At 40.6% G+C, this 20752-nt stretch overlaps 1 protein-coding gene across 1 annotated transcript in view; it reads right to left on the bottom strand.

Moving 5' to 3' along the window:
* nphs1 (NPHS1 adhesion molecule, nephrin) overlaps positions 1 to 20752 on the bottom strand; it is a 65489-nt gene that overhangs the window by 33302 nt on the left and 11435 nt on the right. Inside the window, exons 4-16 of the mRNA XM_041793329.1 lie at positions 18668 to 18790; positions 15951 to 16032; positions 11782 to 11885; positions 9896 to 10017; positions 9499 to 9670; positions 8129 to 8286; positions 7050 to 7191; positions 4038 to 4162; positions 3779 to 3947; positions 3501 to 3630; positions 1811 to 1983; positions 951 to 1091; positions 254 to 394 (exon numbers count right to left, since the gene is read on the bottom strand). Of these exons, the coding sequence (XP_041649263.1) occupies positions 254 to 394; positions 951 to 1091; positions 1811 to 1983; positions 3501 to 3630; positions 3779 to 3947; positions 4038 to 4162; positions 7050 to 7191; positions 8129 to 8286; positions 9499 to 9670; positions 9896 to 10017; positions 11782 to 11885; positions 15951 to 16032; positions 18668 to 18790 (1782 nt within the window). The remainder of the gene's footprint in view (positions 1 to 253; positions 395 to 950; positions 1092 to 1810; positions 1984 to 3500; positions 3631 to 3778; positions 3948 to 4037; positions 4163 to 7049; positions 7192 to 8128; positions 8287 to 9498; positions 9671 to 9895; positions 10018 to 11781; positions 11886 to 15950; positions 16033 to 18667; positions 18791 to 20752) is intronic.

A 20752-nucleotide genomic window follows, 5' to 3' on the forward strand; every position in this document is an offset into this window, starting at 1 on the left:
TTCTATGCCTAATGATCAAAGAGTTAGATTGGGATCATTAAAGTGCTGAATTTGGCTCACGGGGCTTCAATTAAATATGTCTGATCCAAAATAAGGTTATCTTATTTTTTACTTTTGGTCAAATATGTGTTTTTCTTTAATGATTACTATGAACAGGGCTTCGATGAAAACTCTTGAGCTGAGTGTGTGGATGAGCTGAGTGAATCCAAGCATGTGTGCCAGTGTTAGTATGCATGTTGGTGCAGGTTCTCACACTGGACGTCCAGTGTGATGGAGATTTCGTTAGCACCCTCGTCGTTTGTGCACTTGACGGTGTAAACTCCGGCATCTTTCCTTGTGACATTCTCGATCTCCAGCAGGTTGTCGTCTGACCAGTGGTAGCGTCGGTTCCCTTCTTTACAAACACATGGGCCACACACAGAAAGACAGGCACAAATACACAAACCAATGGTAAATTAAGTATTCATTACACGCTCATCAACCACATGTCCTCTGGCCACTGGTCTCTAAGTGACATCTAATCCTGCATTATTGATTGGCCTGGCTGGATTCCCAAATCAAGCCAACAATAGGCCGCGTGAGCAACACCTCCTGTAACACAGCACTCAAAATGTAATAGGTGGGTTTCAGCATTAAGTATACAGTCGTTTAACGGTGGGGGCTCGGATGATGGAGCTCAGAGAGAATGAGAGTGGGTGCAGCATAGCCCTGATGACACTGGCCTGGAGGAGAAGCCAGCTTTAGAAGCGTTGTGTTGTATTCAGAGAGACAGCAATCCTCATTTAGACTGCATACATTAGAGCCATAATGAGAATCACATTTGGCAGGGTCCCATGCCGGCTAACCTGCCATGTTTTATTCAGGCCCTGAATGGCAGAGCTGAGTGCTTACTTGCTGGCTCAGCTCAACTAGGACCTGGTTTATAGAGCCATCACATCGCCCCGCATCACCTTTGACCAGTTTCTCCCTGCGATGCAGCCAAATGCAGGAGACCTCCTCGGGGTTAGCTGAGACCAGCAGTGGGATGCTTGCCATGTCATCCTCCACCACCTGGACCTGCGTTGGCTGCTCCGGGCCGAACTCTGGTGGGTCTAACACATAAATGGTAAATGACAATTGCTGCAGTAAGTTGGAAAAATACCAAGAATCATGAGAAAAGAGACACAAATACACACCCAGACTCAGAGATTGTCTAGAACCAGTGAGGGAGAACACAAAGACACACAAAGCATGTTGAGCCTGAAAGCGGTAACAGACACTAATGAGAGTCAAACCAGTAGAAAGTTGACATCTCACCAATAATTCCGGATCTAACCAACTTCACATACTTCGACAACGGGGGAGGAAAGCAGCGCGGGAGGGAGAGGGACAGGCATTACAACGACGAGTGACAGTGCTGTTGTCCAACTGCAGCTCCACACAAACACACAGTGACATTCCTTCATGCTCGTACACAGCGTCGAGCTTTGAAGCATGGGCTGGCTGCTGCCTGTGAAACAGCATCAAAGACAAACATGGCCATGCAGCAAAGCAAATGCACAATTAGGACACACTGCCGCAGAGCTCAACAGACCCACAAATCACAACAAAGGTTTCCAGTAAACAGAACACACGCACGCATACACATCCAATACGCTGACATCTGTGTGCAGAAAAGTACATCAGCGAAGCAGCTTAAATGTGCACCATCATTGATCATCATTATGCATCATTTAAGATTTATGCAAACCACATCTCTTGGTTAGTTGCCACGAAGAAAGAAGGAAACTAAGAGAGAAAGAAGTGTACAAACAATTCCCGGTCCACTTACAGAGGACATTAAGTTTGAAGAATGTGTTAGCGCCCTCCGCTAGCACGGGGCTGTAGGCCTGGCAAATGATCCTCTGGTTGTGATGCTGTGAGGTCAGATTAAGGGTTAGGGAACTGCGCACTGACACGCCACCATACTGAGCTTTACTGGGCAGATGCTCCTTTCCTTCGAACCTAGGGCACAATTACAAAAATCAAGTATGTGGAGTTCAAGTTAACAGGACAATTATTCATAGTTTCCACATTTAGAAATATTATTAAATTGGGCTTCAGATGCCCTAGTGGATTAGAGTAGGGGTTCCCAAATTTTTCAGCCCATGACCCTCAAAATAACGGCATCAGAGATCAGGGACCCCCATCTTCTCTTGAGGGGGATAAAGTGCAAGATACTGCACAAAGCATCATGTACAAAACTTGCATTTTATATCATTTTTGTAACTTTTACTTGTATTTATGCACAAATATCACTTAATAACCACCATTTGATTTAAATTTGAAATCATTTTAACAATTGTTAATAAAATGATAGATAAAATGTAGAATTTTAAAGAATACGAAATTTCTCTTTGTGTTTCGGAAAGAGTCCCGAGACCCCCCTTTACTATCTTGCGACCCCCCCCTGCGGGTCCCGATCCCCACTTTGGGAACCACTGGTTTAGAGCACGCCCCATGTATGTGCCAGGGTTCAGTGGAATAAAAAAAGGATGGATGTACGGTGCTCAACAAATTTATTAGACCACCCTAACCCTAACCAAAGTAATGTTTATGCCACAGCTGCCCTAAATTAACAGCATTGGTAATTACCAAAATCATTTTTTATGTTTCTACAATGGTCAATACACCAATATGTAGAAGCTCTTTAACCGAAAAGATATCTTTAATACTAAAATATAATTATTATTGTTATCCATGAATTTTCAAATATACTGATTTACAAAAAAACTGAAAAAAATAGTAAAGCACATTAATATTTCTTGATTAATATGTCAAATTATAGTTATTTACTTGCATTCCTGAACAGAAAAATGAGTTTTAGTGGTTGAATGTTATGCTTGATTCATTTCTGACTTCTCAGAGAAGCCCAGTGAGCTGGCTCAAATTTGGGTGAATTCAGTTTGAAATCCCTCATTCCTGTTCAAAATGGTAAAACGTGGAGAGCTCACTGAAAAAGAAAGAGTCCACATTAATGCACTAAATGATGCTGGATGGTCTCTGAGACAAATATGACAGGTGGTCTAATAAATTTGTTAAGCACGTATATAAAACCACAACAATTAAGAGAAAGTCCTAACATAAATAGTTTTCAATAATTATATAAGGGGGCACAGAGTGAGATCCTGTGGCAGGAAATTCAAACCTTAGCGCAGAGTTCACTTCAGGAACAGAGAGAAATTTTCAGGATCTCAGCAGCCGTCAGACTTAAATTAAGTTCAAAGATCCCTCTTGTAAAACGGTGCCTTACCATGAAAGGCTTTGAAAACTAGCAATAAAACCTTTAAATTAATTATTAAACTAATGGGTAACCAGTGAAGGTTAACAAGTTTGAGCAACGTGCTCACTTCTGATGGACGAGTTAAAATTAACATCCAGGATAAGATAAAAATCATCTAACCGGGCTACAAACCAGCCAAATTTGATTGTGCATGAAAAAGTGTCTATTAAACGTATCATTTCCTGCTGAGATTCCAAACCTGAGGCCACCAAAGCTCCAGGAGATGCTGGCCTTTGGATTGCTGCTTCCAGATAGACACTCCAGAGTCAGCATCTGACCCCGACGGAGTTCCTTTTGTTTGGTTGTGATCTTCATACTTATCGCTGGAACTGTAGGACAATGGTGCAAACAAGAAACTTTATCTTAACCCAGTGAAAACACAGAGAGGAAAAGTGAATGAGTTTATAACAAATCCTGATATTTTACTAGAATGAAATTCAGGTTTTGTCTATGCTTTTGAGATGTAGTCTAACTCACAGTGAACCATGAGTTTAGTGTGGGCAGAGATGGACTCTAAAGCCTCATTTCTAGCATCACAGCGGTAGGTAGCCATGTTGTCACTGGCCGTAAGGACCAGAACCAGCTCTCGAGCGACTCCTCGGTCGAAGGATGTCTGCTTCAGTGCGTCAGACACAACCTTTCCATTCTGAAACATGAAGGATATTACAAAGAGTGGTGGATGACACACACAAACACTCACATAAAGGTGTAACTGACACATACAGCACACACTGACCTTGAACCAGGTCAGAGACCCTGTGGGATTCCCTCCAACAGAGAAGCAGGTGAGACGGACTGTCGTCCCTGAGCGAAGAGGGACGTCCTGAGGTGGAGCATCCAGCCAAATCTTTTGAGGGGGGTCTGTTGAAAAGTGATCATAAAAGCTTTTAAATTTGGTGGATTTTTTTTTTTTTAACAGTGCTGGTTAATTTTAGTTACTATTCATATTCGGGAGCATGTAAGCCCTAAGTGGATATAAAGTACATCCATACAATTTTTAGGTTTTCTTGTGTGGTTTTAACGTATCCATTTCCACTTCCCCTGGTTTCCAAAGATAATGTGAAAATACCCCCAAGGTTTCCAAATTGCATGCTGTTGTTGGTTTTTGGGTCATGGTTTCTCAAATGGAGGTGGGGGTTGGTCTGACAGGGCCTGGCTGCAGACACAATTTCTAATGAACACTTACAGATTGTTCATCTGAGACAAAAAAAAAAAAAGAAAAAGAAACTTTGTTCATAAACAAAGTCCAGCAGTTAAATTAATGAATCAACCACATTGCAAACATAACCGACCAAGAAACATTTCCTGAATAGAACATAAAAAAGGTCAAAGGTTTGATCTGGGAATAATTTATGTATCCTAGAAGTCGTTACATGGGCAGTGGTTTGCTTTAGCTTCCCTAGCTTTAACTAATGCTAACATAGCTACACTAGCTATGTATTTAATGTAACTACATGCAGCTAAGTTAGGTTTGGCAACCTGAGCTTTAACAGACGTATCCTAACCTAGCACTCTCTGTAGATTATGAACCTACATAGTTTACATAGCTGCTTTGTGAGATTAGCTTCAGATATATTGGCTAAGTGGCTACAGTTCTAGAGATAAGCTATCTTTAGCAAGGTTAGCTTTAGCAAATGTAGCTAAAGCTTACTTAGCTACACACAGGGCTTGACATTAACTTTTTTGCTCACCAGCCACAGTGGCTAGTGGCTCTGCAAACTTACTAGCCACTCAGTATTTCCACTAGCCACAAATTTGGTGTTTGGTAACTTTAAGCTAAATGCCAAATTTGGTACAAAGAGTATGATACGACACAGGTGCTCTAGTTCCACTCCCCAATACGATCAATACCAGCTCTCCTCTTAATAAAGCACACCTCCCTGTACATATGAAACAGCACACTAGAGGTATGGGTCAGACTGTTAGAGACAGTCATCTAAGAGTCAAAACTCTTAGATTTTTATTTTCTTAATGGGTATCAAGTTTATGCTAAAATTAAAATACTGTTAACTGGCTGTTTATTAGAAAAAAAAAAAACTATAGCAGATTACAAGAACATCTCTAATTTTCACTCAGACAAATCTTCACCAGAGAATATTAAGTGTCCAACTTCTCCTGTCCTTTGCTCTGTACTGTATGGAGGAAATGTTTTCATATGTGTGTCTAATACTAATTAAAATATCTCTTCAAATAACAGATGACTTACATTTGGTGGTGAAGCTCACATTTGGAGAACATTAAACGGATGTATAATATAAGAAGAAAAAACAATCACCGTTTAGTTGAATTCTCTTGGACTCCTAAGTGATCAGTTACAGACTTTTATCCTTCTGCCTCTGTTTCTCACTGCCTCAGTGAACTGATGTAAAGTTTCAGAGTTTCTCTCGTCTTTTATAACCGTTAATTATAAATTTATGGCAAATTTATAATTATCCCTGAATATACTAACGTTTAAAAGTTTCAATGACATTTAAAGTATGCGCACCTTTGCTGAGATTTTTATCATTTAGATCACCTTCAACAAACAAAGAATATTGATGGAGTATTAATTAAACAATATTTAGACACACCACCCGCCCTAGCTTGCACGAGCGACAGAGACACACAGCTGGAGAGCACACACACATAGACGGCGCTGACGCACATGGACAGAGAGAAACTTTAAAGCAGTAAGAGAAAGTTCAGGTCTGAATTTACCCTGCAAATTCTGAAACATTTTCCCTAAACAGATAGAAGCCTTCAGTCTAACCAACACGTCAGTGCGAGTGTGTGTCCGTATATGTCTGTGAGTGTCGCATTTGTGTGTGTCATACAGCATCAAAGCCCTTGGCGCTGCGTAAAATACGCACGAATGGATGAAGAGACCAGCCACTTTTCTGTTATTTTGGAGGGAAATTTGAGCTTTTATGTGCCGAACAGCCTCTCTATAACAAGTTTAAATCATAAGGGCTAACTGACAAGCACTTTCAGAGTGAAGCAGAATGTGACACTGATAAATTCAACCCGCCATCGTGGCTAGTTAGAGTCACGCTGCTACCTGCCACGGCCGAAATCCACCCGCATTTGGCTAGTTGGCAGGTGTTAATGTCAAGCCCTGGCTACACATATACAGAGACGGAGATTTGGTAGCCGCTGTGTGGACTTAGCTTTATCTATATTAGTGACGCAGCTCCGTTATATACATAGCTTATGCAGCTAATGGAGCTACGTCAGCTACGTGGGCTGCTTTGGAATGTTTTATGGCTAAGTTTTTTGTCCTGCAAGCAGACTATTTGCTTGGCTTTGTGAAACGTATTGTAATAAGGTTTTGCAGTTCGGGTTTTTAACTTTTGGTAACCTAACCCTTACCTTGACCTTAAATGGAAGTTTAATCTGATTTTATTCCGAAAGTTATAGTTTTTATTTCCATTTCATGATATACCATCACTCTCAAATGCACGGTCTGCAACCAGAAAGTCTTGGGCATTGCTGATACCCGACCAGCTGAGAATCACCGCAGTAGATCAAATATGAAATGATATGATCGATAGGGTACAATGCAATATGATGCGAAGCTAAGTGAAACGATAAGATACGACAGAATATGATACATGTTACTATGTAGAGTGTCATCTTCTTCTGTCTTCTTTGGGAATTCAGTCTTGGACTCAAGCACCGTACACATTTTCAAATTCTAATTTTGAATCTTTGTTGTGATTGCTCATTCAGGTTTTGTTTACCAAATTAAAACAGTTTATAGCTCACTCACAATAGACACTGACTTTGGTGACCTGGGTCTTTGAGAAGTGTGTGCCCTTGTTGAAAGCCTCACAGGTGAGCAGGAGTCCATCCTCCTCCCTAGAGACCCGATGGGTCATGTTGGACATGGTTGTCATCCCACCATGATCTCCCTGCGGACAGAAAGCACACATGACAGTTCAGTTTGGGGACGGACGGTCATGGTCTGAGAAAAGAGAGAGGAAAACAGCCTACGTTGGTTATTCTCTATGAATACAGATGGCAAATTAGCTGCTGTAATAACTGATGTCGTGCATGGTCTGTGATAAATAAGCATATTCATCTGACTCTCTGTGATAAATTGAGCATAGCATCATTTTGCACCTGCCTGATAGTGGTCATGCCTATGCGGCACATCTGGTTATTAAAGCCATTATTGTGGTGATTACAGTAAAAGCCACAGTCAGAAAGACTAACAAAGACACTGGACAGGAGCGTCAGTCTTCATTAACCTCACACTGTTTCCGATGCATTAAAGCTCACACACAACACGCCGAGTGCCTCATGTAAGATCAAATGAAAATGCTGCTGCCAGATGAATAAAGAGCCTGTTTAATAACGCTCATCTTCTGTGTCAGCTTTTATTCACTTTGATCTTATTAACAAACACAAAAGAGGAGAAGAGCAGCAGAATACTCTTTTTTGAATCAGCTGCTGATTCATTTGCAAAAAGCAGCAGCAGGGCTATTCAGAGTCCGCTCATGGTCATACAGCTTTTCTTTCATCTCTTAAGGTTCACATAAGGTTATATTACATATTGAAGACTATTTTAATTTGATGGCAGGGTTTTTAAAGTTTTTTTGTTGCTTCCCTAAAGGCAAGCTTGACTTGAGGGCAAAGCTTTTACACTTGTCATTTTATGCCTTTTTCATGGTTGCCTAAATAGAGGCAAATATCTAAGCTTTTTTTAGTATCTTTAAGCTGACTAGCATGATCTCCAATTATAATGTTTTGTGTGGACTGTCCTTTTCAGGCATTGTCTTCATCTACCTGCTCAGGCAGATAGATCTCAGCTTTGTGCTGCAGTAATTATATGCCATATTTTCTTACCTCCTCCATTGTGACACTAGTAGTGTTGAGCTCTTTGTAGCCCAGCCACCAGCGGATCTGCACAGGAGGATTACTGGAGGAGGTGATGCAGCTCAGGCTCAAGGCCTGCCCTTCTATGGCTGTGGACGAACCCAACAGTGTCACCTCTGCAGGCTCAACTGACATACAGAGACAGAGACAAAAGACAAGTCAGGAAATATATCACCCCATGAATAGTGGATTGAGCAGCTACCCATTCTGATCACACTAGCAGTGTAACTATTTTCGGATGTGAAACACAGAGTGTGAAGGAAAATCACTTTGAGTGGCAACTTGTTTTCTCAGGAGGTTTTCAACGTGGTTTCTAAAGTCTGCTTCGTGTTAACCATGGGGGAAATGGGGTACAATGGCTGCAGGCAAAGTGATGCAGCTGCATAAAGCCTTCAGGGGGATATAAAGGCTAGGGACTGAGCTGGCAGACATGTAAAAGGAGGGGTCATGTATGTAAATGTTATATGTTTTTGTGTCTGTCCCACATGAGACATGGGAGGGGATGCATTGGTGCGTGCCACACACAAAGACTGCTGAAATTACACTGGAGCCTTTAGGTAAAAGAGGCTTATTCATATTACAGTGTTGAGACGTATTCTGTGCCCTCCAGCCTCTACCAGAGCCTAGAGCGCAGTCAGGCAGGCAGCAGTGCCATTTCAACATCCCTGAATGGATGACTGGGAGGCACGGCACCAGGGCCTGTCGGGGGCTTGGGAAGGAAAAAAAGGTACACTAGAGCATCTTCAGCCACCTTTACATTCTATCAGCAAGAGATTTCTGCAAGGACCTGTTCTAATTCAGAGCAAATTTGCATAAAATAGGTGTGCCAATCCCGCAGCATTTAAAGCTGGGACTTACATTGTCTGGCTCTGTAGTGGAAATCAGGCTATTGTTAGACCCAACACACCACAGCTGCTGAATATTAATTCCATATTTGTTTTATTGTTGCTGAAACAAACATTTTAAATTCAGAGAGACGAGCATAATCTATTAACCATGGGCGTTACAGTCGCACAGAGTGAAGGCTTTACCGCCTCAGGATTGTGCATTGAAGCAATTCAGTTGAATTAGTGTAGCAGCTATGAAAGAGCATGCAGTGATTTTAATCTGGAGGCGGTCGGGAATATGGGCCGCAGCCATAATAACCATTAGTTTCATTAATGATATTAGCATTGGAAAATATGCTGGGACAGCAAAAGAATTGGTTTTGGAGGTAAGACTCTTATTATATTCCCCTGCCTCATGTCCATATTCTTAATAATCCAGTGCTGCCAGACCTGCCAGGGCTTTGTGTGCATGTGTATGTGTGTTGCACTGTATTAAGCTTTATTTTCACTCACAGAGCACAGTGATCCTGCGGCTGACAGACAGGGGCAATAGGGATACCAGATTGACGCTTTCACAGCACAGAACAGCTTGGTTATCCACAGGCCTGATCTTCAGGTTCAGGATACTGCTGGACTTCCATGCAACAACATCCTCCTCCCAAGTTGTGGATAAAACTTCTCCATTCTGACAAACAGATGAACATATATGTGTTGATTTATTTATTTACAGAAAAGGCAACGTCAAGAGAATGTCTCAATAGCTGCACGATCCCATATGGTGCAAGCAGTGAAGTACAGAAGCTTTAAACAGTGGGATACTTACACTGCAAGTTCTCAAAGTAAGATAACTTCTTTTCTGTGTGACAGTGTGTAACAAAGACTCCTTAACAGATGGTGCAGGAGATTTTACCTTGGTCCAGTGGAGAGTGGCTAGGGGGTTTCCACCATGAGACACACACTCCACTGTGAGTGTTCTCCCCGCTTTGACTTCCTCTCTTGACAGACCCACAATGACTGGAGGCTGAGGTGGGACTGCCGGGAAATAGGAGACAAAAATAAAAATAGTGTCATACAGAGGGGAATGGCGTGAAAACTGAAGAGAAGGGTACAGGAAGACGGGATGACCGTCAATGGGAAAACATAAAGAAGAAAGAGTGCTGGATGCGAACAGTCCGGGCAATTTAGTAGGAAGCTTCCCTATTTGTTCAGATGGGGCAAGCAAATTGGGCACATTCAACACTGTGTGACTTGACTGTGGGATAAGAGGTTCAGATCTGACAAAAGCATTAAGCATTAAGGGAGCATCGAGCCGAGTGCAGTTCATAAAGCAAAATAACAGATGTTCAAACAGTAATAAGGCAATGTGAAATATGAATAAATTAGAGCCTCCTTGCATGAAATACATGCAGTAAACAGAGGAGGACGGGCCTTTGTTATTGCTGCAATCAGTTCCACAGAGCAGGCTGCAGACCATGGGCCAATGTGACAAATTGCCACCTTGCTAACAATCTGGCTGGCTGAGAATTGCCACCGCACAGGCTTTGATGGGCCGGCATGCTGAGTAAGACTGCAGCCATGGTCCTGAGTTCTGCAACATTAGCACTTAGCACAGAGCCCATGTTGTTTAATATAGAGCAGAGAGGTAGAGAGGCAGGAAGGAGAGCTCACAGTTATTGGTGACTGTTTAAGCGGCAGCAGAGGAGAAGTATAGATAGAGACAACATTAGGGTGTCTAGTCAGCCTGTGGATAATACGGCAGCTGATCTGGAGGGAGCACTCGCTGCTAAATGTGTCAGCAGCTCTGCTCCACTTTAATCAACAACATGATTTAAGCCTGGGAGAAGCAGGTGGGTAGACTCTTGGGCTGAAACAATCAATTACCTCTACTGATCAACAGTGTAGAAAATACTAGTGTAGTAAACAGAAGCTGTGGTGTCACACTATCTGTGCATTCAAGAACAATGGCTTTATCTATTGCTTTGCCAAACAAGAGGGAAAAAATGCCAACCACAATGAGAGACAGGCAGCAAATGTGTCAACTTGTCTTTGTGTGCCACAGACACAGTTTTATCATATAATGTTGCACAGTTTGTGATAATAACATGAAAGAAAAAGGCAACAGAAGCTGCCTTTCCTCCTGCCTCAGTGGATTCTAAATTTAATTTGAGCTGATGAGCACAAAAGTTGCTGGGTTTAGTTTTGCAGGATTCATCATTATTAACTGTGGTGGCCTAAGCTTCCCGTATTAGTTATTATAACATTGCTAAAAAATTCAGCACTTGAAGCTTTGCTGATGATGATAATCCATCTCTTTTGGTCTAATAAAGAATATGTTTTCTTTAACATTGGGGAAATAAGTCTAAGGGTGCAATTTTTTCAAACGCTTGCTGAATAAAACAATGAATCTGAGTTAAACTAATTCAAATTTAATTGCAAGAGTTGCTGTTTGATTTTATTATCCACCCACCACTATGGACAATGTTCTGTGATTTTACAGTAAGAAAACAGCGTCCTTCTTTAGTCAAATCAATCTCAGCCCACCAGGGTCAGCCTTGTGAACTGGAGGCAGTCACACTCATGTTGTCTTCAAGTAGGTGTGAGTTTGCCTTCAGGTTGAATGTTTCTCCTTGGACCGCTAACACAGACTGAGTGCACAAGGCCGGATACCCTTGGGCCTCCCCAAGGTTTAGTTCCTGTGTGGTTGAGTGTGTTTGAACTCAAAGGTGTTTTTTCGTTCTTTCTTTTTAAACAGCCGGAGTGTTGACTGTCAGTTTAGAAACAGGTTGAGACACTCACAGTAGACACTCATGGTCACTGTTGTCTCCACAGGCCGGAAAAGGGCGGGGTTCCTGGCGTGACATGCCAGCTGCCTCCCGTTGTCAGAGCTGAGAGCAGTGAATCTGTAAAAGGGAACAGAGAGACAAATGAAATGAGAAGGAAAAAAGACAAAAGTTATTTGAAGAGACAACACACTGTATCTGGATAGTGAATTATTCAAATCATGTTCTTGTTATAAGAAAAAGTACTATAATGCTAGCATAAACATAATCCATAACACTTAAATTGATGTGAAAAGTTTTCACCCTCTCCCTGGTTTCTTTTTTTCTACACTTCATATAAACATTTGCATTAATCAATTTACTGTAACTTAAATTCTATAAGACAGCTCACTGTGATAAAATGCCTCACATAATACACATTAATAATCTATTAACTGACTCAAATACTATTAGAGAGCTCAATGTCGTAAAATGCCTCACCTTATATGCACACTTATACTTACTAAACTATTTACTGTACTGAAATACTGCAAGGGAGCTCACTGTTGTAAAATCCCAGACCTTATATGCACATTTGCATTAATTCATCTATAAACTGTACTAAAATACTGTAAGAGGGCTAACTTTGGTTAAAAAAAAATGCCTCATTTTATTTACACATTTGTACTAATTAAACTATTTACTGAGCTCAAATACTGCAAGAGATCTTACTGTGGTAAAATGTCTCACCTCATGTGCACAGTTGCCCTTATCTTAAATTATCTTATCTGCCCAAACCCTTGCATAGTTTATACTTGTGATCATGTCTACTCAGCATTCTTGCACATCTAGCAACCATACTATTAATGCACACAGACTCATATCTACTAGAAAAAAAAAAACGTAGCAAAAGCTTGTACATATTTAAATCTTAATTTTCAATCATTTTTTAGCTTTATTTTTCTTACTTTTGATGTTTAATTCCTGTAAATTTAAGCAAACCTAACCACAGTCAAATTCCTTCTTGCACAAGCATTCTTGGCCAGTAAAGCTGATTTTAACACTTCTATTTGTAATATTAGATAAAGATGATAAAAGTAAATACAAATGCAGTTTTTAAATGATAATTTAATTTAATCAGGTAAAAAAACCATCCAAACCGCATGAGCCAAAAGTGAAAAAGTAATTGCCTCCTCCTTCTTAAATCATTTATTAACATTGAATCAACTACATTTTTTTCAAAAGTTGAGTTCAACTTCACACTCAGGCCTGATTACAGCCAGACCTGTTGAAATTTTAAAAATATTTAAATTGAACCTGAACAAGTGAAATGAGATAAAAGATCCCAAAAAACAACACATCATGCTGCAATCTAAAGGAATGCAAGACAAATGAGAAACAATGTTGAAACGATACTGTGAACCTCCTGCACACACAAAGCCCTTGCAGGTCTGGCAGCACTAGATTATTAAGGATATGGAAATGAGGCAGGAGAATATAATAAGAGTCTTACCTACCCATCTGTTGGGTCTGGACCCAAAAATGGGTCCAGTCATTCTCAGCCGAAGGATATGTCTCTATGTCTTTGTTCTATCAAATCTTTTGTTCAATCTAAAGTCCTAACTGCCATATTATACATTAAAACAGGTGGTTGTTACTGAAATGTCAAGGGATTTGTATTGCAACTTGTCATTAAAGGGTAGATGGTGGGTTCTGATGATGGACCAGTTGAGAACTTATGCTTTCATGGACGAAATTCTGACCAGCTAATTATATTTCTTTCCTCACATTGCACCACTGAACACTCAGAGAACACACAGGACAACGATTTTTGGGTCCAGATCCACCAGTTGAGAACCTATGCATTGAAAAATATAAACCCTAATATAAAAACACCAATGTGCAAGCAGGAAGGTGCACCTGGCCCTTGAAGGGGATCATCAGTTTAATTCATGTTACTCCCAAAATACACCTATGTATAATCCAACTGCCTAATCCAAACTTTTTCAGCTCTGTGCCTGACTTTAGGCTCTAATTGTGTGCTGTGTAAATAGCAATATGTGGACGGACACATGACAGGTCACTTTGTGACTGCACTTAAGACAGCAGGCTTGACGTGGTCAAAATAGGGCCTCAAGAGTTTTGATTAATTATTTGATGCAATTAAGAGTGGGTGTAACATCAGTATCCACAGTTCTGTTGTGAAATGCAGATCAATGCAAACTAGATAAGCACAAAAAAGTCGTAAGGTGAGAGAAAACTTAAAAAAAACTTACAACCTAGTCATGTCCATAACTGTGTCTGCTTCAAACTGGCACATTTTATCCTAAGTTTGTGTTTCCTTTCCTACCAAATTTATTAAGTAATTTGGCTAGCTTAATCCTACTTTAAACTTGCTGTAAATGAATAATGTCTACATTTGAATACAGTCAACAGTTAATAAAAACTTAAGAGAGAATCATTTGATATGCTTTTCCTGCCTCTGAAACATATGTGTCTTCATTAACAAGTTGCTTAAAGAGCTGGTATTGTACTGTCATCATTAGACTGCAGAACAAGGTTTCAGTATGGAGACTTGTCCAACTGTCTGAGCCATGTAGCAAACCTTGAGCTCTGTCCACTTAGACAAACTACAGTTAAAAACAAGCCAAGTTGAGCTAACTTAAACAACTTCACAGAGAGCTGAAGAACCCAATTTTTGTGGTATTTTTTCACCCTCTCATTTTTGTAAATTTGTGAAATATTGGACAACTGAAACTGCTTTCATTTAACAATTAAGAAGTTTGGAGAGTCTCTTAAGTGCTCTTTTATAATACCAGACATTTACAGTGTAAGAATGATGTGGTTAGAGATACGTCTTGTGATTTACAGATCTCTTTGGTCAAGGTAGTGAATCTTATTTCTTTTCTTACCTTGTCCTTTATTTAGGTGCTTGGATTAACTGAAGAAAAATATCCACATGTACCCTTTATCAAAATTATCTTCTGGGCGCGCCGGTAGTCGAGTGGTTAAGGCGCATGCCATATACGCAGACGACCCGGGTTCGAATCCGGCCCGTGGCACTATTTCCTGCATGTCTCTCCCCGCTCTCTCCCCTGTTTCCGACTCTATCCCCTGTCCTGTACTATCAAAAAAAGGCCAAAAATAAATCTTTAAAAAAAAAAAATTATCTTCTGGACTTTTTGCCTTTATTATAGAAAAGCTGAAGAGGGACAGGAACGATCAAGCAAAAGGGTGGAGGAAGACATGTACCAAATGGGGATTTGAACCTGCAAACCTTGTGTTGAGGACTTGCCTCTGTATATGCATCTACAAAGAGAGCTTAACCAGTGCCCTACATGCATCCTTTTTACTGGCTAACACACCACTCACTGTGAAACTTTGCAAAAGAAAATGTAAATAAAGGCTCAACTAGGCAGCATGCTGTGACAGGCATTAAAAATATATTGCTTTTGTAGGTCATGTAAAGTCACCAGGCTGTTTCGTAACTGTTAGAAACCTCCTTACAGTACATTTAAGTACAAAAGTTCAATTTCTTGCTCTTACAGTACTAAAGTAAATGTATTTATTTGCCCTCCACCTCTGTGTTTGATCAGTTGTGGGAAATATGTGACGATGAGTTAAAAATGTGCTGTGTGATGTACATAGAAAGATCCACTAGTCTCTGCAATGTAGTAAATTTATTCTGAGCCTTTCAGTTTGTCTTCTATATCAAATTACAGTACAATGTCAACCGTAACAATCACACACGGCCCACTGCTGTGTACGCTCAGTGTGAATATGAGGAAGAAGCATCAATATTGCTTAAGACCTTGGCTGCTCTGCAATAGAGCTGAACAATGTTGCAGCTCCTCAGTACCAATGTTATCTCAGGATATGACAAGGGGTTATTATCTTTGACACAGTGGAGACAAGCAGGATTAAAGTAATCTATGGCCCTGTTTAATGTATAGGCACCTGGCAAACCAGCCAGGATCTGATCGGTCTCGCTGCTGGAATGTAATTTTGTGCATTTGACAGAAGCTAATTCAATCGAACAGCGCCAAGTAACAGTTCGCTGTGTGCCCAAATTCATTGTACTCACTAAGACAGAGAGAGAAAATAAGAGCGGGTTGAAAACAAGGGAAACAAGTAACAAAGACAGACTCAGAAAGATTGAGCTGGTTAGGTGAGGAGAATGAGTCTGGCAGGTGGGTGAACACATACGTTACTTCAGCATGCGTGTTCTTGAGCTTATCCTTTGAGCCAGACACGGTGAAAGACTCTGCACCTGTCAGCTCGACTCCATCTGAGAGACACAATGGGGGAAAGGCACACAAAAAAGGAGAACACCAAGTGGAAATGTGTCCATGTGAAACAGAAACATCAGTGTTATTTTTGTATGGAATGGTACATACATGAATATGATAAATGTGTATATCGGGGTGTGGTTACATGTCTCAAAAATGAGGGAACATACAAACACCACAAAATCATGTACTACTGAGTGAAAAAAAGGATGCACATTCAAACAAGAATATACCGTAGATGTCAAACCTGAAGACAAATTCTCACCAGGACAAAAATAAACAACTTTTCTATCTCTCTGCTACGTAAACATGCCATGTAATAGGTGTGACAGGTTGGAAAAGGGAAAGACAGAAATGAGGAAACTGCACAAAAATGTGAAACAGAAACATTACTGTTGTTCTAGTTGAACATGAATTGGTACATACATGGATATGATAAATGGCATGTTCTGTGTGGTAACCTGTCTTCAAAATGGAATCAAATCAGTGTTGAGGAAAAATAGGTTCAGTGTAACATGATCAAGTTAATTTCAAAGGTCACACTTTTGAAGTGTTAGGCCCTTGCAGTAGAAAGGGTTAGGTTAATTGTGCCCTCACAGGGCCCCTAGTACAGTCCCAACTGTACTTTAAGATCCAAAATCATATCTTGATATTTTAATCCCAGTAATGATATTAAATATATATCTTGATTGATCTACTCTGTCAGAAAATAATAAAAACAGTCAGCTTTCAGTCAAATCCACATGTGCGCTCATTTAAAAGAAAATAAAGGTAAGGGAATGGAAAAAGTGAAGGCATTAACCATCTAAGCACTATGCTGTTTCTTAAGCATTTTATCTTTCCTCAACTTATTGTCTTTAAAAGCTTGTAAAACATCAGCCCACAGTCAAGCTCTAAACATCCTTTTTTTAAGGACAACCTAGGCTTTACCAATATGTGTGCTTTAGTAATGCCACTGGAATTATACAAAACAGTTATGGGACAATAAAGACAAAAAGAAAATACTAAATGGAAATTATAACTCAAGATTTTTATGTATAACACAGTAATGAATAATGACTGAGGCTTTCTTTAAATACCAAAAAAGTCCTTGCGTTTTTTCGAATTGGCTTCTTTTGAGTCATTGTTCCAAGAAGTTCCATTCTGCAGTGACACAGAGGGACACATCACAGTCTCTCTGTGTCCCTTTCTCTCCATTATGAGCCCCTCAGGCCCTCTCCTTCAGTTGGAACAGCCTGCCATTGGTTGTCACAGGCAGTGAAAAGAGAAGACAAACGGGCGACTGCATGGAAAAAATGAGTGGTGCTGTTTTAACAAGTGTTGATTTTGTCCACTAAAAGTATGACTAAAAATGTTCGTGGACAGCCTTTCTTCCATGACAAAAACTAGACTAAGACCAACAAAAATAGATCTGTGATCACTAAAACTGACAAAAAAAGATGACTAAAACTAGACTAAAATGTAATTTAGTTTTCATCGGACATTAAAAATCCGTGATATTTCTCTACTGGTGGTAAATCTGTCAAAAACAGTGCATCTGTATCTCTTTTGTCCCTCAGCTGAAGAAAGCAGGGACCCCAGTTTTGCAGAGTGCATAAACACACTACCATGGTTTGGTACCAGATTTAGGCAAGACAATAAATGCTTGGACTAAAAGTAAAGACTAAAATGTGAGGACTTTTTATGGACTAAAACTAGACTAAAATATTTTGAGTTTTCGTTGACTAAAACTAGAGTAAAACTAAAAAGGGTAGAAATGACTAAAATGTGACTAAAATTAAAAATGCATTTCATTTAAAGACTTAAACTAAGACTAAAATCAAATATAGCTGCAAAATGATGTTTTTTCTTTTTTTTAAAGATTTTTTTTGGACATTTTTGTGCCTTTATTTTATAGAGGAGGACAGTGGATAGAGTTGGAAACAGGGACGAAACTGTGAGAGAGACATGCAGTAAAGGGCCTCAGGATTCGACCCTGGGCCGTCAGCGTATATTGGGTGTGCCTTAAACCACTAGGCCACCTTCACCCCATAACTGATGGTTTTAGCCATACTGATATAAAAGATAATGCCTTATACTATATCTAGTTAAAAAATTCATATTGTTAAATTTGACAAACTTGATTTATTATCTGGCCTTACTACTGAGCAAAACAGGATGCAAATTTCAAACAAGAATATGTTGTATATGTCAAACCTAAAGACAGGGCAAAAATAAACAACCTCTCTATCTCTCTGCTTCTCAAACATGCACTGTACTAGGTGTGACAGGTTGGAAAAGGGAAAGACTGAAATGAGGAAATTGCAGTTTATTTTAGTAAACAACTCAGAACTTGTGATGCATTCACTGTACATGCGATTGTAAAGTCAGTGGAAATTGGAAATTCAAATGCTCCGGCTACTTCCTCCCACACAGAGTCTGCTTATTTCAACTCTGCTGCTTCAAGACTATGAAACAAGGAATCTTGACTGAACTTTCATTTCATGGGCTGCAATGTTTTCATGTTTAAATATTCAGGTTTTGACCTATGGAAATCCCACAATGTGGAATTTCAGAAAGGTCTGTTGCCCTTTGAATCTAACCCGTCAGGCTGACCATCTCTGTCACATTGAGTACGCATGAAGGGTGACTCACCTTTATAAAGTGTGATTTCAGCTTCAGGCTTTGCATCAGGGGCTATACAGGTGACGGTGTACTTCTTCCCTGCAACCCAAGGTGTTGCCATATCCACCTGAATGTGTGGCCTGGAAGGGGGAACTAAAGAGAAATACAATAGTTCATATTAATCATATCTCAAATTCATCAAACTAATTTTGGGTTGGAGGAAGCAGCAGCTTTCACACATGGATATTAGCTTATGCAATGATTTGATAATAGGCTCCTGTAAGATCGGGGAGTGACTGGAACGTCACGCTGTCAGCTTTTGAGTGATTCACAACAGTGAGGTTTGATGCTGTGTTGAGTTAGAATACAAATTGTGGACAAGAAGAGAATGCAGAGATGAAATAGTGATGAAACCGATCCAGTGCTAATCTATCATAGCAAACACCAAACACTTCTCCTCTCAGATCAGCCCCAAGCTAAATATGTGCTTTCTGGACTGATCAAAGCCGTCTTCACTTCTCCACTGTTCTACTCCACAATCCTTTTATCTGACCATAAATAGGAATTCCAGAAAAAAAAAAAACATAGCTTTTAACACAAGGGACTCAAACTGTTTGGCAGTTGCTGGAGAAATCTGTCACCAACTAATCATCAAAAGAGATTTCTGAGCCATACTTTATGTAGACTGTCAGTTCAGCCATGTAAATACAAACTACAGGAACCTGATGGTGTATTGTGCCAGCTTTTAGCAGGTGCATGAGCCCAAGAATCAGAAACTATGGTTACCGTTCAGGTTGTTTTTCTTTCATCAAAGATCAAGTGCAAAGGCTGCCTGAGCTCAGAGACAGAATGGGGAGCTGGAAAGAACAGGATGGATACATGTTTGAGAGAGACATGAAAGGCTCTGGCACAGAAGAAAAAGAGATCTGGCAAGAATGGAAAAGTGAATGCGAGACAGGCTGCAGAGGGGAGTAGGGGCAGGAAGATAGCTGCTGCATGAATTCAGAGATAAATCCACTCCTAATGTGTGGGTAAACAGCTGGACCACAAGCAGCCAAAGCAGCCGGCTGTGCAGCTCCTCTCCATCTCTTTGGCACAAAACAAACAATCCCCAACCACTAGGAGGAGCTGTTGCTGTGTGCAGAGTAGCCCATTGGCTCCCAGTCTGCTATTGAGACAGATGAGATGTGGCTGCAGCTTCAAACTGATTTAAAAGAAGCAATTGAATCTGTGTGGACTGTGATGGGTTACCCAGAGCACTGCAGAGGCGCGCGCTGCAATAATGAGATGCATTTGTTTGTTTTTTTCCCCCACTCTTCCCTGAGAAGATGACTGGGCCATGCATCTATTGACAGCCCCGGCACTCTCAATCTACTCAGGCCCCGCACGACTCACAGGGACGCACCACTTGTTGTGCTCATGGAGCGACTGGCAGCCTAACAAATCCTAAAATAAGAATAATGATATGTTCGCAAATGAGGCAGGCAGGTATCTAATTTTTCCCTCGCTCGCTCATGCTGGCCTGTTCCTTTTATCTCTCGTTCACTCCATCATCCCCCACCAGCAGCCCCCTCTCCCCACCGCACTATCCTTCTTGACCACTGCAGTTAAACTGCAGAAGTGCGGGGGAAGGTGTGTTCAAGCTCAGACTGGGAATTACAACCTGCCATCCATCACATCTGCAAACCATGTGACCCAATCAGCCTGCTCTGGATAGACGCACACACATTTGTACAAATGTGATAGAAGAAGCGGACAACAACAAAAACACACATTCTATTCAATTTAGTAGACATGCACTCAGAGCAAAGAACAGACAGCAAACAAGCTGTTCCCTTAATTAACTCTTTCTGCCCCTCCTTTGTCTACTTGGCTGTTGGCTTTTTTCATTTTGTCTTCTATCTCTCTCTGTTTTCTCTCCAGTTTGCAGCCCTATCTCTCTTATTAAGGAACATATATGAACACAAAAACAGACAGGCATGCAAGGACTCACTCCTGCCGCTCAGACGGGAAACAGTGAGCCGCAAAATTCGATTCATTAGACAAATACAGACGGATGGATGGATAAGGCAGATAAGAAGCAGATTAGCAGACACACATCAATATGCATAAGCA

This window comes from Cheilinus undulatus, linkage group 8 (assembly GCF_018320785.1).
Source record: "Cheilinus undulatus linkage group 8, ASM1832078v1, whole genome shotgun sequence".
In the NCBI taxonomy this organism is placed as follows: Eukaryota; Metazoa; Chordata; class Actinopteri; order Labriformes; family Labridae; genus Cheilinus; species Cheilinus undulatus.